We start from the raw sequence: 18420 nt of genomic DNA on the forward strand, positions 1-18420 counted from the left end.
AAATACAATTATAATACTGGTAAAATGGTTTTTCAATAAGTTTTAATTTCTGAAATCTTGTAGGGCCAAAGTGCCCGAAGTTACAGAATCACCCAGTGACCATGTTGATCATTTTGCATTTGTCTAACTACTGTTACCAACTTTCATGTAGACCCACTACTTATGTTTAGTCTGGAAGATATTGCAAAACATGTTGATTCTCTCATTATCACTGTGTTGACTCACACTGCTTTTTAAAAACTATTTTGCATGGGTGAGCCTGACTGATGCCACACACAACTAACTCAAGCTGAACTGAAAGAGGTGGCTTTAGCTTTGGTCCATGTTGTGTCTAGAACCGTCTCCACACTGACAAGAAAACACGCACTACTGTGAAGGATCCTGCCAGACCCAAATGCTTCAAATGGCACAATTAACTAAGAGGCTGTCTGTTTGACAATGTGTTTATCAAAATGAAACCACCAGAACACAATCCCTCACAATGTCGACTAAAAACAGTGGAAGTGCCAGTTCCAACATCATAAGTTGTGTACTCTGCAAGGTCTGAACTACATGTTCTCTGTGGTATTACAGTGGGGAAAAAAAAGTATTTAGTCAGCCACCAATTGTGCAAGTTCTCCCACTTAAAAAGATGAGAGAGGCCTGTAGTTTTCATCATATGTACACGTCAACTATGACAGACAAAATGAGAAAAAAAAATCCTGAAAATCACATTGTAGGATTTTTAGTGAATTTATTTGCAAATTATGGTGGAAAATAAGTATTTGGTCAATAACAAAAGTTTCTCAATACTTTGTTATATACCCTTTGTTGGCAATGACACAGGTCAAATGTTTTCTGTAAGTCTTCACAAGGTTTTCACACACTGTTGCTGGTATTTTGGCCCATTCCTCCATGCAGATGTCCTCTAGAGCAGTGATGTTTTGGGGCTGTCGCTGGGCAACACGGACTTTGAACTCCCTCCAAAGATTTTCTATGGGGTTGAGATCTGGAGACTGGCTAGGCCACTCCAGGACCTTGAAATGCTTCTTACGAAGCCACTCCTTCATTGCCCGGGCAGTGTGTTTGGGATCATTGTCATGCTGAAAGACCCAGCCACGTTTCATCTTCAATGCCCTTGCTGATGGAAGGAGGTTTTCACTCAAAATCTCACGATACATGGTACCATTCATTCTTTCCTTTACACGGATCAGTCGTCCTGGTCCCTTTGCAGAAAAACAGCCCCAAAGCATGATGTTTCCACCCCCATGCTTCACAGTAGGTATGGTGTTCTTTGGATGCAACTCAGCATTCTTTGTCCTCCAAACATGACGAGTTGAGTTTTTACCAAAAAGTTATATTTTGGTTTCATCTGACCATATGACATTCTCCCAATCCTCTTCTGGATCATCCAAATGCACTCTAGCAAACTTCAGATGGGCCTGGACATGTACTGGCTTAAGCAGGGGGACACGCCTGCACTGCAGGATTTGAGTCCCTGGTGGCGTAGTGTGTTACTGATGGTAGGCTTTGTTACTTTGGTCCCAGCTCTCTGCAGGTCATTCACTAGGTCCCCCCGTGTGGTTCAGGGATTTTTGCTCACCGTTCTTGTGATCATTTTGACCCCACGGGGTGAGATCTTGCGTGGAGCCCCAGATCGAGGGAGATTATCAGTGGTCTTGTATGTCTTCCATTTCCTAATAATTGCTCCCACAGTTGATTTTTTCAAACCAAGCTGCTTACCTATTGCAGATTCAGTCTTCCCAGCCTGGTGCAGGTCTACAATTTTGTTTCTGGTGTCCTTTGACAGCTCTTTGGTCTTGGCCATAGTGGAGTTTGGAGTGTGACTGTTTGAGGTTGTGGACAGGTGTCTTTTATACTGATAACAAGTTCAAACAGGTGCCATTAATACAGGTAACGAGTGGAGGACAGAGGAGCCTCTTAAGGAAGAAGTTACAGGTCTGTGAGAGCCAGAAATCTTGCTTGTTTGTAGGTGACCAAATACTTATTTTCCACCATAATTTGCAAATAAATTCATAAAAAATCCTACAATGTGATTTTCTGGATTTGTTTTTCTCAATTTGTCTGTCATAGTTGACGTGTACCTATGATGAAAATTACAGGCCTCTCTCATCTTTTTAAGTGGGAGAACTTGCACAATTGGTGGCTGACTAAATACTTTTTTTCTCCACTGTATATTGCCTTTGGCCAGTTCATTAGGTACACCACCCCATTCGCTCCCATGGAAAGTGAGTCACGTGGCCGTGACTTGCTATATACAGTGAGGGAAAAAAGTATTTGATCCCCTGCTGATTTTGTACGTTTGCCCACTGACAAAGAAATGATCAGTCTATAATTTTAATGGTAGGTTTATTTGAACAGTGAGAGACAGAATAACAACAAAAAAATACAGAAAAACGCATGTCAAAAATGTTTAAAATCGATTTGCATTTTAATGAGGGAAATAAGTATTTGACCCCCTCTCAATCAGAACGATTTCTGGCTCCCAGGTGTCTATTAACAGGTAATGAGCTGAGGTTAGGAGCACACTCTTAAAGGGAGTGCTCCTAATGTCTGCTTGTTACCTGTATAAAAGACACCTGTCCACAGAAGCAATCAATCAATCAGATTCCAAACTCTCCACCATTGCCAAGACCAAAGAGCTCTCCAAGGATGTCAGGGACAAGATTGTAGACCTACACAAGGCTGGAATGGGCTACAAGACCATCGCCAAGCAGCTTGGTGAGAAGGTGACAACAGTTGGTGCAATTATTCGCAAATGGAAGAAACACAAAAGAACTGTCAGTCTCCCTCGGCCTGGGGCTCCATGCAAGATCTCACCTCGTGGAGTTGCAATGATCATGAGAACGGTGAGGAATCAGCCCAGAACTACACAGGAGGATCTTGTCAATGATCTCAAGGCAGCTGGGACCATAGTCACCAAGAAAACAATTGGTAACACACTATGCCGTGAAGGACTGAAATTCTGCAGCGCCCGCAAGGTCCCCCTGCTCAAGAAAGAACATATACAGGCCCGTCTGAAGTTTGCCAATGAACATCTGAATGATTCAGAGGAGAACTGGGTGAAAGTGTTGTGGTCAGATGAGATCGAGTTATTTGGCATCAACTCAACTCGCCGTGTTTGGAGGAGGAGGAATGCTGCCTATGACCCCAAGAACACCATTCCCACCGTCAAACATGGAGGGGGAAACATTATGCTTTGGGGGTGTTTTTCTGCCAAGGGGACAGGACAACTTCACCGCATCAAAGGGACGATGGACGGGGCCATGTACCGTCAAATCTTGGGTGAGAACCTCCTTCCCTCAGTCAAGGCATTGAAAATGGGTCGTGGATGGGTATTCCAGCATGACAATGACCCAAAACACACGGCCAAGGCAACAAAGGAGTGGCTCAAGAAGAAGCACATTAAGGTCCTTGAGTGGCCTAGCCAGTCTCCAGACCTTAATCCCATAGAAAATCTGTGGAGGGAGCTGAAGGTTCGAGATGCCAAACGTCAGCCTCGAAACCTTAATGACTTGGAGAAGATCTACAAAGAGGAGTGGGACAAAATCCCCCCTGAGATGTGTGCAAATCTGGTGGCCAACTACAAGAAACGTCTGACCTCTGTGATTGCCAACAAGGGTTTTGCCACCAAGTACTAAGTCATGTTTTGCAGAGGGGTCAAATACTTATTTCTCTAATTAAAATGCAAATCAATTTATAACATTTTTGACATGCGTTTTCCTGGATTTTTTTGTTGTTATTCTGTCTCTCACTGTTCAAATAAACCTACCATTAAAATTATAGACTGATCATCTCTTTGTCAGTGGGCAAACGTACAAAATCAGCAGGGGATCAAATACTTTTTTCCCTCACTGTAAAGCAGGCAGACAGGCATCAATGCATTCCGTTACTGTTCGATTAAACGTTAGAATGGGCAAAACGAGTGACCTAAAGAGACTTTGAGCGTGGTATGATCATTGGTGACAGACGTACTGGTTCCGTTATCTCAGAAACAGCCGTCCTCCTGGGCTTTTCAACACGACAGTGTCTAGGGTTTACCAAGAATGGTGCGACAAATAAAAAACATCCAGTCAGCAGCAGTCCTTTGGGCGAAAACAACTTGCGGATGAGAGAGGTCGAAGTAGAATGGCAAGAATCATGCTAACAGGCGGGCCACAAACAGGCAAATAACCTTGCAGTACAACAGTGGTGTGCAGAACGGCATCTCGGAAAGCACAACTCGTCGGTCCTTGTCATGGATGGGCTATTGCAGCAGAAGACCACACCGGGTTCCACTCCTATCAGCTAAAATCAAGAAGAAAAGAAGAAGCGGCTCCAGTGGGCACACGATCGCCAACACTGGACAATTGAGGAGTGGAAAAACATTGCCTGGTCTAAAGAATCCCGTTGCGTCATGCTGAGTCAGGATTTGGCATAAGCAGCATGAGTCCATGGCCCCAACCTGCCTGGTGTCAACGGTACAGGCTGGTGGCGGCAGTGAAATAGTGTGGGGAATGTTTTCCTGGCACACGTTAAGGTCCCTTGATACCAATTGAGCAATATTTGAAACACACGCCTTGTAGAATCCATGCCCCCGAAGAATTCAGGCTGTTCAGGAGGCAAAGGCGGGTCCGACCCGGTACTAGATGGGTGTGCCCAATAAACTGGCCACTGAGTGTATATACAGTGGGAAGTACAAGTATTTGATACACTGCCGATTTTGCAGGTTTTCCTACTTACAAAGTAGAGGTCTGTCATTTTTATCATAGGTACACTTCAACTGTGAGTGACGGAATCTAAAACAAAAATCCAGAAAATCACATTGTATGATTTTTAAGTAATTAATTTGCATTTTATTGTATGACATAAGTATTTGATACATCAGAAAAGCAGAACTTCATATTTGGGACAGAAACCTGTTTGCAATTACAGAGATCATACGTTTCCTGTAGGTCTTGACCAGGTTTGCACACACTGCAGCAGGGATTTTGGCCCACTCCTCCATACAGACCTACTCCAGATCCTTCAGGGTTCGGGGCTGTCGCTGGGCAATACAGACTTTCAGCTCCCTCCAAAGATTTTCTATTGGGTTCAGGTCTGGAAACTGGCTAGGCCACTCCAGGACCTTGAGATGCTTCTTACGGAGCCACTCCTTAGTTGCCCTGGCTGTGTGTTTCGGGTCGTTGTCATGCTGGAAGACCCAGCCACGACCCATCTTCAATGCTCTTACTGAGGGAAGGAGGTTGTTGGCCAAGATCTCGCAATACATGGCCCCCTCCATCCTCCCCTCAATAAGGTGCAGTCGTCCTGTCCCCTTTGCAGAAAAGCATCCCCAAATAATGATTTTTCCACCTCCAGGCTTCACGGTTGGGATGGTGTTCTTGGGGTTGTACTCATTCTTCTTCTTCCTCCAAACACGGCGAGTGGAGTTTAGACCAAAAAGCTCTATTTTTGTCTCATCAGACCACATGACCTTCTCCCATTCCTCCTCTGGATCATCCAGATGGTCATTAGCAAACTTCAGATGGGCCTGGACATGCGCTGGCTAAAGCAGGTGGACCTTGCGTGCGCTGCAGGATTTTAATCCATGACGGCGTAGTGTGTTACTAATGGTTTTCTTTGAGACTGTGGTCCCAGCTCTCTTCAGGTCATTGACCAGGTCCTGTCGTGTAGTTCTGGGCTGATCCCTCACCTTCCTCATGATCATTTGATGCCCCACGAGGTGAGATCTTGCATGGAGCCCCAGACCGAGGGTGGTTGACCGTAATCTTGAACTTCTTCCATTTTCTAATAATTGCGCCAGCAGTTGTTGCCTTCTCACCAAGCTGCTTGCCTATTGTACTGTAGCCCATCCCAGCCTTGTGCAGGTCTACAATTGTATCCCTGATGTCCTTACACAGCTCTCTGGTCTTGGCCATTGTGGAGAGGTTGGAGTCTGTTTGATTGAGTGTGTGGACAGGTGTCTTTTATACAGGTAACGAGTTCAAACAGGTGCAGTTAATACAGGTAATGAGTGGAGAACAGGAGGGCTTCTTAAAGAAAAACTAACAGGTCTGTGAGAGCCGGAATTCTTACTGGTTGGTAGGTGATCAAATACTTATGTCATGCAATAAAATGCAAATTAATTACTTAAAAATCATACAATGTGATTTTCTGGATTTTTGTTTTAGATTCCGTCTCTCACAGTTGAAATGTACCTATGATAAAAATTACAGACCTCTACATGCTTTGTAAGCAGGAAAACTTGCAAAATCGGCAGTGTATAAAACACTTGTTCTCCCCACTGTATTTAGCTGTAGAGGGATGAGTGTGTTGATTACCTATGCCACCCCAGGTTTAAACGAGAGCATGTGGAGCTCTGCCTAGTAATACAGTACAATACAGATTCTTAGATCTGGTGGGAATTCCCACTGTTTCACCCAGGGAAGAGGCTGAGACTGGAATAACTTTCTGGAATGTATTTATTTTAATGTCACTTTTAAAAGGTAGAGTCGGCGATATGGCATAGACACAGACGTAAAGGTGTCCTTTCTGGTCAGAGGCAACCTACCATGAGTTGGGCTAACATGAACAAAAGGGGTCGGTTAACAGCATGACATTGTGTTTAATGAACAGTGAGCCTCAAAAGTACTGGGACAATGACACATTTTTTGTTGTTTTGGCTCTGTACTCCTGTACATTGGATTATAAATGTTACATTGACTATTAGGTCATTAAGTGCAGACTGTCAGCTTTAATTTGAAGGTATTTTCATCCATATCGGGTGAACCGTTTATAAATTACAGCACGCTTTGTACATAGTCCCCCCATTTTAGGGGAGCAAAAGTATTGGTATTTAGTCAGCCACCAATTGTGCAAGTTCTCCCACTTAAAAAGATGAGAGAGGCTTGTAATTTTCATCATAGGTACACGTCAACTATGACAGACAAATTGAGAAGAAAAAAAATCCAGAAAATCACATCGTAGGATTTTTAATTAATTAATTTGCAAATTATGGTGGAAAATAAGTATTTGGTAAATAACAAAAGTTTCTCAATACTTTGTTATATACCCTTTGTTGGCAATGACACAGGTCAAACGTTTTCTGTAAGTCTTCACAAGGTTTTGGTGAACTTGTTATCAGTATAAAAGACACCTGTCCACAACCTCAAACAGTCACACTCCAAACTCCACTATGGCCAAGACCAAAGAGCTGTCAAAGGACACCAGAAACAAAATTGTAGACCTGCACCAGGCTGGGAAGACTGAATCTGCAATAGGTAAGCAGCTTGGTTTGAAGAAATCAACTGTGGGAGCAATTATTAGGAAATGGAAGACATATAAGACCACTGATAATCTCCCTCGATCTGGGGCTCCACGCAAGATCTCACCCTGTGGGGTCAAAATGATCACAAGAACGGTGAGCAAAAATCCCAGAACCACACGGGGGGACCTAGTGAATGACCTGCAGAGAGCTGGGACCAAAGTAACAAAGCCTACCATCAGTAACACACTACGCCGCCAGGGACTCAAATACTGCAGTGCCAGACGTGTTCCCCTGCTTAAGCCAGTACATGTCCAGGCCCGTCTGAAGTTTGCTAGAGTGTATTTGGATGATCCAGAAGAGGATTGGGAGAATGTCATATGGTCAGATGAAACCAAAATATAACTTTTTGGTAAAAACTCAACTCGTCGTGTTTGGAGGACAAAGAATGCTGAGTTGCATCCAAAGAACACCACACCTACTGTGAAGCATGGGGGTGGAAACATCATGCTTTGGGGCTGTTTTTCTGCAAAGGGACCAGGACGACTGATCCGTGTAAAGGAAAGAATGAATGGGGCCATGTATCGTGAGATTTTGAGTGAAAACCTCCTTCCATCAGCAAGGGCATTGAAGATGAAACGTGGCTGGGTCTTTCAGCATGACAATGATCCCAAACACACCGCCCGGGCAACGAAGGAGTGGCTTCGTAAGAAGCATTTCAAGGTCCTGGAGTGGCCTAGCCAGTCTCCAGATCTCAACCCCATAGAAAATCTTTGGAGGGAGTTCAAAGTCCGTGTTGCCCAGCGACAGCCCCAAAACATCACTGCTCTAGAGGAGATCTGCATGGAGGAATGGGCCAAAATACCAGCAACAGTGTGTGAAAACCTTGTGAAGACTTACAGAAAACGTTTGACCTGTGTCATTGCCAACAAAGGGTATATAACAAAGTATTGAGAAACTTTTGTTATTGACCAAATACTTATTTTCCACCATAATTTGCAAATAAATTCATAAAAAATCCTACAATGTGATTTTCTGAATTTTTTTTCTTCTCATTTTGTCTGTCATAGTGGACGTGTACCTATGATGAAAATTACAGGCCTCTCTCATCTTTTTAAGTGGGAGAACTTGCACAATTGGTGGCTGACTAAATACTTTTTTTCCCCACTGTAAGTTCACAGCTGATACATCAGGAAAACCTATACACGGCTCAGAGCATTGGTTCAAAAGGGGGAATAGGGTTCACTTCCCATAGATGTCATACCCTACTGCTACATAGCTGTACCCAAACTTCACTAATGAACAGTCCCTTACACCAAAAAATACATGTGACATTTTATTTTTCACATGTTGAGCTTAAATTGCACGTGAAATCATACTTTCACATGTATTACATTTAGAAATCACATGTTAACACCACCTTTTCTAATGTTTTCACGTGAAAAACAAATCACATTTGCAGTTTCACATGTAAGAAAACTCCATGGGAAAATCGAAATTCCACATGTGAAAGTTAAAGTTCACATATGGGGGTGAAATAGTGTTATTCTCCTCACATGTGAAAAGGTGGTGTTAACATGTTGCAGTAGCAACGTTTCAACATGTGGAAATGCAAATTATGTAATGCCATTCTGTAAAAAGGTTATTTAGCCTACCTGAGTATAATAATTCAATACATCTTTGTTATTTCTGAGCCATCCACTCCATTATTATTGTAGTCCTCCCATGGTGTTGCATTCAGAAGAAGAATGGCGCCGGAGAAGATGGCTGCCGTTTTACAGCCCTCTAACCAATTGTACTATTATGTATGTTTTTCCGCGTTATTTGTAATTTATTTTGTACATAATGTTTCTGCCATCGTCTCTTATAACCAAAAAGAGCTTCTGGATATCAGGACAGCGATTACTCACCTCGTATTGGACGAATAATTTTTCTTCAACGAGGCGGCCGCGAAGGATATCCTACAGACACCCGACAAGGCCCAAATCCCCGTCATTCGCATGAGGAAGAGACGGAGAGATCGTGGACGTAGGTCGGGGTGCCTTGTAAGGATCCGACGGCGAGCGAGTAAACTGCTGCTCCCATCAATCCTATTAGCCAATCTTCAATCATTGGAAAATAAATTGGATGACCTAAGATTACGGTTATCCTACCAACGGGACAACTGTAATATCTTATGTTTCACCGAGTCGTGGCTGAACAACGACATGGATAACATACAGCTAGCGGGCTATACGCTACATCGGCAGGATAGAACGGCTGACTCCGGTAAGACAAGGGGTGGCGGTCTGTGTATATTTGTAAACAACAGCTGGTGCACAAAATCAAATACTAAGGAAGTCTCAAGGTTTTGCTCGCCTGAGGTAGAGTATCTTATGATAAGCTGTAGACCACACTATTTACCAAGAGAGTTTATCTATATTTTTCATAGCTGTCTATTTACCACCACAAACCAATGCTGGCATTAAGATTGCACTGAATGAGCTGTATAAGGCCATAAGTCAACAGGAAAACGCTCATCCAGAGGCAGCGCTCCTAGTGGCCGGGGACTTTAATGCAGGGAAACTTAAATCCGTTCTGCCTAATTTCTACCAGCATGTTAAATGTGCAACCAGAGGGAAAAAAACTCTAGACCACCTTTACTCCACACACAGAGACGCATACAAAGCTCTCCCTCGCCCTCCATTTGGCAAATCTGACCATAACTCTATCCTCCTGATTCCTGCTTATAAGTAAAAACTAAAGCAGGAAGCACCAGTGACTCGGTTAATAAAAAAGTGGTCAGATGACGCAGATGCTAAGCTACAGGACTGTTATGTTAGCACAGACTGGAACATGTTCCGGGATTCTTCAGATAGCATTGAGGCGTACACCACATCAGTCACTGGCTTCATCAATAAGTGCATCGATGATGTCGTCCCCACAGTGACCGTACGTACATACCCCAACCAGAAGCCATGGATTACAGGAAACATCCGCACTGAGCTAAAAGGGTAGAGCTGCCGCTTTCAAGGAGCGGGATTCTAACCCGGACGCTTATAAGAAATCCCGCTATGCCCTCCGACGAACCATCAAACAGGCAAAGAGTCAATACAGGACTAAGATTGAATCGTACTACACCGGCTCTGACGCTCGTCGGATGTGGCAGCGCTTGAAAACTATTACAGACTACAAAGGGAAGCACAGCCGCGAGCTTCCCAGTGACACAAGCCTACCAGACGAGCTAAACCACTTCTATGCTCGCTTCGAGGCAAGCAACACTGAAGCATGCATGAGAGCACCAGCTGTTCCGGATGACTATGTGATCACGCTCTCCGTAGCCGATGTGAGTAAGACTTTTAAGCAGGTCAACATTCACAAGGCCGCAGGGCCAGACGGATTACCAGGACGTGTACTCCGAGCACGTGCTGACCAACTGGCAAGTGTCTTCACTGACATTTTCAACATGTCCCTGACTGAGTCTGTAATACCAAGCAGACCACGTTTCAAGCAGACCACCATAGTCCCTGTGCCCAAGGACACTAAGATAACCTGCCTAAATGACTACCGACCCGTAGCACTGACGTCTGTAGCCATGAAGTGCTTTGAAAGGCTGGTCATGGCTCACAACACCATTATCCCAGAAACCCTAGACCCACTCCAAATTGCATACCGCTCCAACAGATCCACAGATGATGCAATCAATATTGCACTCCACACTGCCCTTTCCCACCTGGACAAGAGGAACACCTACGTGAGAATGCTATTCATTGACTACAGCTCAGCATTCAACACCATAGTGCCCTCAAAGCTCATCACTAAGCTAAGGATCCTGGGACTAAACACCTCCCTCTGCAACTGGATCCTGGACTTCCTGACGGGCCGCCCCCAGGTGGTAAAGGGTAGGTAACAACACATCTGCCACACTGATCCTCAACACGGGGGCCCCTCAGGGGTGCGTGCTCAGTCCCCTCCTGTACTCCCTGTTCACCCATGACTGCATGGCCAGGCACGATTCCAACACCATCATTAAGTTTGCCGACGACACAACAGTGGTAGGCCTGATCACTGACAACGATGAGACAGCCTATAGGGAGGAGGTCAGAGACCTGGCCGTGTGGTGCCAGGATAACAAACTTTATTTTTATTAAAAATAAATGCACTGTTGGTTAAGGGCTGTAAGTAAGCATTTCACTGTAATGTCTGCACCTGTTGTATTCGGCGCATGTGGCCAATAAAAGTTGATTTGATTTGATTGATATACATGTATACTTAGCGCCACCACTAGGAAGAGGTATTCTGAGTTTTAATGCTGCAGGCATACGTTGGTCCGTGACCGTTGGAAGCCCAGTGAAAAAGAACAGAGAAGCTAGCTCGCCGTCTCCTTATTTTGTATCCTGTTTTCCGGTTTGTACGCATGGTTTTCAAAATCTAGAGAGAACAAGTTTAACTAAAAACTTGAGTTCTGGTCATTTTGATGTATAGTTTAATTGTTTTGACTGAGTAAAAAACAAGGGAGATTTACCCATTTACACAAGTGAAGCCAAGCTAAGTAGCTAGCTAGCACACTTTTGTATGCAAGTCAATGAGAACAAGATGGCATTTCAGATTATTTTCTTTTCGTTATAAATGTTTTGGCTCATACATTTTTAATATTGTTTTTTACAAACAAGGGCTCAGAGTGCATTTACATGTGTACATATGAAGCATGATAATTAAATATATTTTAGTTAACTTTTTGAGAAAAAAATAAGAAACCCCGTACATTTGTTTCTAATGGTTGCATGCTAATTGCTAACCGCTAGCTACCTGATAGGCGATAGCAAAATGTTGTCCTAACTAGCTATTTTTAGCTTCTGTTATTGTTGGCTGTCCATTGGTCATTGTTACATTTAATACACAGGTCTGAAAGGGATTTTAATGTACACAGAACGAAAATATAAAACGCAACATGGAACAATTTCAAAGATTTTACGGAGTTAAAGTTCATAAGGAAATCAGTCAATTGAAATTAATAATTAGGTCCTAATCTATGGATTTTACATGACTAGGAATACATATGCATTTGTTGGTCACAGATAGCTTTAAAAAAAAATGTAGGGGCGTGGATCAGTGCGACACATCTCCTTCGCATAGAGTTGATCGGGCGGTTGATTGTGGGCCGTGGAATGTTGGCTGTGTGAAGTTGCTCGATATTGGCAGGAACTGGAACACGCTGTTGTACACGTCGATCCAGAGCATCCCAAACATGCTAAATGGGTGACATGTCTGGTGAGTATGCAAGCCATGGAAGAACTGGGACATTTTCAGCTTCCAGGTATTGTGTACAGATCCTTGCGACATGGGGCCGTGCATTATCATGCTGAAACATGAGGTGATGGCGGCACGACAATAGGCCTCAGGATCTCATCGCGGTGTCTCTGTGCATTCAAATTGCCATCGATAAAATGCAATTGTGTTCGTTGTCCGTAGCTTATGCCTGCCCATACCATAACCCAATCCGCCACCATGGGGCACTCTGTTCACAACGTTGACATCAGCAAACCTCTCGCCCACACGATGCCATACACGCTGTCTGCCATCTGCCCGGTACAGTTGAAACCCGGGGATTCATCCATGAAGAGCACACTTCTCCAGTGTGCCAGTGGCCATCGAAGGTGAGCATTTGCCCACTGAAGTTGGTTACGACGCCTAACTGCAGTCAGGTAAAGACCCTGGTGACAATGACAAGCTTTCCTGAGACGGTTTCTGACAGTTTGTGCAGAAATTCTTCGGTTGTGCAAACCCACAGTTTCAACAGCTGTCCGGGTGGCTCGTCTCAGATGATCCCGCAGGTGAAGAAGCTGGATGTGGCGGTCCTGGGCTGGCGTGGTTACACGTGGTCTGTGGTTGTGAGGCCAGTTGGACGTACTGCCAAATTCTCTAAAACAACGTTGGAGGCGGCTTATGATAGAGAAATTAACATTACATTATCTGGCAACAGCTCTCGTGGACAGTTAGCATGCCAATTGCACGCACCCTCAAAACTTGAGACATCTGTGGCATTGTGTTGTGTGACAAAACTGTACATTTTAGAGTGGCCTTTTATTGTCCCCAGCTCATGGTGCACCTGTGTAATGATCATGCTGTTTAATCAGCTTCTTGATACGCCACACCTGTCAAGTGGATGGATTATCTTTGGCAAAGGAGAAATGTTCACTAACAGAGATGTAAACAAATGTGTGCACAACATTTTAGAGAAATAAGCTTTTTGTGTGTATGAAAAATGTCTGGGATCTTTTATTTCAGATCATGAAACATGGGACAAACACTTCACATGTTGCGTTTATATTTTTTGTTCAGTGTATTTGAAAATGTGTGAATGTGTTTGCTATTGGACTGAATGTAAATATATACTTTTAAATAATCTATACAGCTAGAAAAAACAATGACATTGAGGTTAAAGAACGTACTATATCAATTTACCTAATTTTGCTAACCGTTACTTTGGACAAAATCAAGACGTCAGTATTGTGTAATGCTTTTTTAATTTTTTTTATCTTAAATTACAGCTCAATGAGCAAATTCAGAATTTTCTATTAATCGTGATTAATCACAGCAAATCCTGCGATTAACTTGATTACATGTGAAAATCCATTTGAAACTTCACACGTGTCCTAAAACCACGTGTCTGACTTACGTGACATTTTTCACTTGATTTGTTCAAACGTGTGTCCGAAAGCCATAGGTATTTTTCTCGCGTGATTTTTTTAGCACATTTGGTTCCATGGAAGTTATGGGAACATATGTTTTTGGTTTCACATTGGTTGGGGGAACGAAATCATAAGTTTCCTGACCGGTAAAACTGAGAGAACAGAAGTGAAAATGTAGCCTATTCTGGGATCGTTTCTTTTTAGGTTGTAGGGAGGTGCTGAGAATGCTTTACACTGGTTCTTTGAAGGTTTCCTGGGAGGTTTTATTAACGATCTGAGAACGGAAATTATAGATTATTTTGAGTTTTTTTAATAACTTCCTTAAAAACGTTCACTGAATGTTTCAATAAGACTTTTAATAACACTGCCACTGTCGCTTATTTTGGATTTTAAAAAATGTAACTCCAAGCACAGATAGGACACGTGGGAATTCATTTCCTTAGGCATTAACCATGCAAACACATTTATTTATTGTGAAACGGCATCAGTGAGATTCAAACCTATAATCTTCTGTTCTCTATCCATGGAATTAGTCCACTGCGCCTCCAGGATGGAGCTTACATGCCATGTTTTGGTAGAGCATGGCGCTTGCAACGCCAGGGTTGTGGGTTCGTTTCCCACGGGGGCCCAGTATGAAAATGTATGCACTCACTAAGTCGCTCTGGATAAGAGCGTCTGCTAAATGACTAAAATGTAAATGTAAATGTAGTTTATTCAAACTCATTAAGATAGAGCATAGAGTTTTGTTGATGCTAAGAAAGGAGTGTATATGTTTTTTAATAACTTTCTTAGAACGTTACTAAAGTTCTCTTGTGGTTTTTATGGAAAGTTTTCTTAACGTTCTCGGAACAATTTGAGAACTTTAAAATAGAACCATGAGGAAACCTGTAGGAAACGTTATGCTGAAGTACTGAAATTCCCACAGAAGAACATTGTTTCTTAACATTCTTGGAACAATGAGAACATGGCTTTAAAAATAGAACCATGAGGAAACGTTATGCTGACGTAATGACATTCCAACAGAAGAACGTTGTTTCTTAACGTTCTCTGAACTATGAGAACATTCCCAATGTCAAACCATCTGGAGAACGTTCCTAGAACATTACCAAAATTGAAATGAAATGTAACCATGTTTGAACCTTTAGGAAACTTTCTGCTAAAGTAATGTAATACCAAGAAAAGAAAAAAACTGCTTTTTTGTCAAGTGCCTTAAATGTGCTGAGAATGTTCAAAAGCAAAATTAATCTTAGAACCATAGGATCCTATGGTTCTAACGATGAATTTAGCCTTAAGAAGCTTTTGGGAAACCGGGCCCTGCACCATTCCCAGAAAGTTGCGGAAGGTTGAATGCAAAATAACCATAGCACAACCACGCTCTCCCCCAGTTCTAAGAAACATATGGTTCTCAGAACGTTATGTTCTAGCTGGTAGCTCACTTGATGGTGAGCACTGAGAGCAAATCAAGCAATTGCCCCCACACATTGCAGTATGGTTCTAGTGTAAAAACATACCTTAGTTACACAATTTAAAAAGGTACATTAATTCTGATGAAGAAAATGTAAGAGTGTGTGAGGATGAGGATTCAGCATGGGAATATAGTATAGTGAGGGCTAAAATGCACAGCACAGGAAGGAGTCTCACCGCAAAGAGTCTCAGCACGTTGGCCACCATGATGGACACGGAGCTGCCGGATGCCCCAATTACTCCCACCACCCTCTCCGGTTTGGGAATAATGGGTGGCTCGCCATTGGAGCAGCGCACGTCCGAGTTATCCTTCTGGATGAGGGCCTGGACGAAAGTGAGTGACTGCTCCAGGGCGTAGGTGTCTCTAGAGCAGGTGTCCAGGATCATGGCCCCCAGGGTGATGTTAGGCAGGAGGTCAGGGTCACTGTTGATCTGATCCAGTGCATACAGCATGGCCTCCATACGGTGGATCCCCTTCTCCCTCTTGATCTCCCCACAGGGCACACCGGCTGGCCCACGGGAGTGCACTGGAAACAGGCCACCCAGGGTGATGTCCCCCTCGATCTTGATGGAGTGTGGTTGTGTGCCCTGCTGAGCCCATGACTCTGGACTTAGACCCAGAAACAGCATCCACAGTAACCTGGGCAATGTTGTTACATGACATCCAAACGGTGGATCAAACCGACAGCAGAACTGTGATGTGTGGCACTGTGATATCATGATTCTGGCCACCAAAGGTTCCTGTATCCAGCGTTAAAGTACCAGGCTTCTCCCTCTAAATTTGATACCTGTGAACAGTAATGAGGACATGTTGGTCTTTGGTTTAAGGTCAGTTACAGCTTTCTTCACATCAATTTTAGACAAACAGTTATTTTACTCACTCAGTGTTAATCATACAAATTGATCTGCAAGTGCTCTTACCATGGCAGCAGAAATTACTACACAGAACAGTGCCTTGCAAAAGTATTCATCCCCCTTGGCGTTTTTCCTATTTTGTTGCATTACAACCTGTAATTTAAATGGACTTTTATTGGGATTTCATGTAATGGACATACACAAAATAGTCCAAATTGGTGAAGTGAAATCAAAAAAATAACTAGTTTCGAAAGTCTAAAAAATAAATAATGGAAAAGTGGTGCATGCATGTATATTCACCCCCTTTGCTATGAAGCCCCTAAATAAGATATGGTGCAACCAATTACCTTCAGAAGTCACATAATTAGTTAAGTAAAGTACACCTGTGTGCAATCTAAGTGTCACATGATCTCAGTATATATACACACACCTGTTCTGAATGGCCCCAGAGTCTGCAACACCACTAAGCAAGGGGCACCACCAAGCAAGCGGCACCATGAAGACCAAGGAGCTCTCCAAACAGGTCAGGGACAAAGTTGTGGAGAAGTACAGATCAGGTTTGGGTTATAAAAAAATATCAGAAACTTTGAACATCCCATGGACCACCATTAAATTCATTATTTAAAAAATGGAAAGAATATGGCACCACAACAAACCTGCCAAGAGAGGGCCGCCCACCAAAACTCATGGACCAGGCGAGGGGGGCATTAATCAGAGAGGCAACAAAGAGACCAAAGATAACCCTGAAGGAGCTGCAAAGCTCCACAGCAGAGATTGGAGTATCTGTCCATAGGACCACTTTAAGCCGTACACTCCAGAGCTGGGCTTTATGGAAGAGTGGCCAGAAAAAAGCCATTGCTTACAGAAGAAAATAAGCAAACACGTTTGGTGTTCGCCAAAAGCCATGTGGGAGACTCCCCAAACATATGGAAGAAGGTACTCTGGTCAGATGAGACTAAAATTGAGCTTTTTGGCCATCAAGGAAAACGCTATGTCTGGCGCAAACCCAACACCTCTCATCACCCAGAGAACACCATCCCCACAGTGAAGCATGGTGGTGGCAGCATCATGCTGTGGGGATGTTTTTCCCATCGGCAGGGACTGGGAAACTGGTCAGAATTGAAGGAATGATGGATGGTGCTAAATACAGGGAAATTCTTGAGGGAAACCTGTTTCAGTCTTCCAGAGATTTGAGACTGGGACGGAGGTTCACCTTCCAGCAGGACAATGACCCTAAGCATACTGCTAAAGTAACACATGAGTGGTTTAAGGGGAAACATTTAAATGTCTTGGAATGGCCTAGTCAAAGCCCAGACCTCAATCCAATTGAGAATCTGTGGTATGACTTAAAGATTGCTGTACACCAGCGGAACCCATCCAACTTGAAGGAGCTGGAGCAGTTTTGCCTTGAAGAATGGGCAAAAATCCCAGTGGCTAGATGTGCCAAGCTTATAGAGACATACCCCAAGAGACTTGCAGATGTAATTGCTGCAAAAGGTGGCTCTACAAAGTATTGATTTTGTGGCTCAAGTTCTTTTGTCTTATTTCTTGTTTGTTTCACAATAAAACATATTTTGCATCTTGAAAGTGGTAGGCATGTTGTGTAAATCAAATGATACAAACCCCCAATGAATCCATTTTAATTCCAGGTTGTAAGGCAACAAAATAGGAAAAATGCCAAGGGGGTGAATTATTTCGCAAGTCACTGTATGTCTTGGCATCAATGGCACATTACCAAACATTATCATTCAAGTGGACAATATAGGACATGCCACTTCAGTTCCTCACCCCAATCTCAAAATGGGTATAAAAATGTGTTTTAAAGTGTGTTTGTGTCCGAGAATATCTACTTCTTCTAGACTTAAACATAGTTCCACTCAAACCCCACAGGAAAGAGAGTCTTCTAAGTAAAGGGTATCTGCATGGAAAAGGTTGGACAAGTAAAACACAGCCAAGAGAGCAGCAAAGAGCATAGTGATAACATCTCATAAATATTGCACAAAAGCTAACATGGACAGTGTTTTATGAATGTTTTTCACGTTCTGTAATACGATTTAGGTTTAATAAAACAAGGGGTGAGAAGTATAATTAAGTGGCATGTTCAAGATACAAATATGAGTTATGTAAGGAACAAGTTATCCTGATTAATTTCATCCTGATACGAAGCTAATATAAATATATACAGAAATATTTTTGCTCAGTTTG

General features: G+C 43.1%; 1 protein-coding gene across 1 annotated transcript in view; it reads right to left on the minus strand.

Moving 5' to 3' along the window:
- Positions 1-16080, minus strand: part of LOC311133175 (metabotropic glutamate receptor 6-like) — a gene marked incomplete at both ends in the record, with an annotated part of 39974 nt that extends 23894 nt beyond the window's left edge. The window contains one exon of the mRNA XM_084166620.1: positions 15538-16080. Within this exon, the coding sequence (XP_084022746.1) occupies positions 15538-16080 (543 nt within the window). The remainder of the gene's footprint in view (positions 1-15537) is intronic.
- Between the last annotated feature and the right edge of the window lie 2340 nt (positions 16081-18420).

The sequence above is a fragment of the Coregonus lavaretus genome, assembly GCF_964263955.1.
Source record: "Coregonus lavaretus genome assembly, chromosome: 8".
Classification (NCBI taxonomy): Eukaryota; Metazoa; Chordata; class Actinopteri; order Salmoniformes; family Salmonidae; genus Coregonus; species Coregonus lavaretus.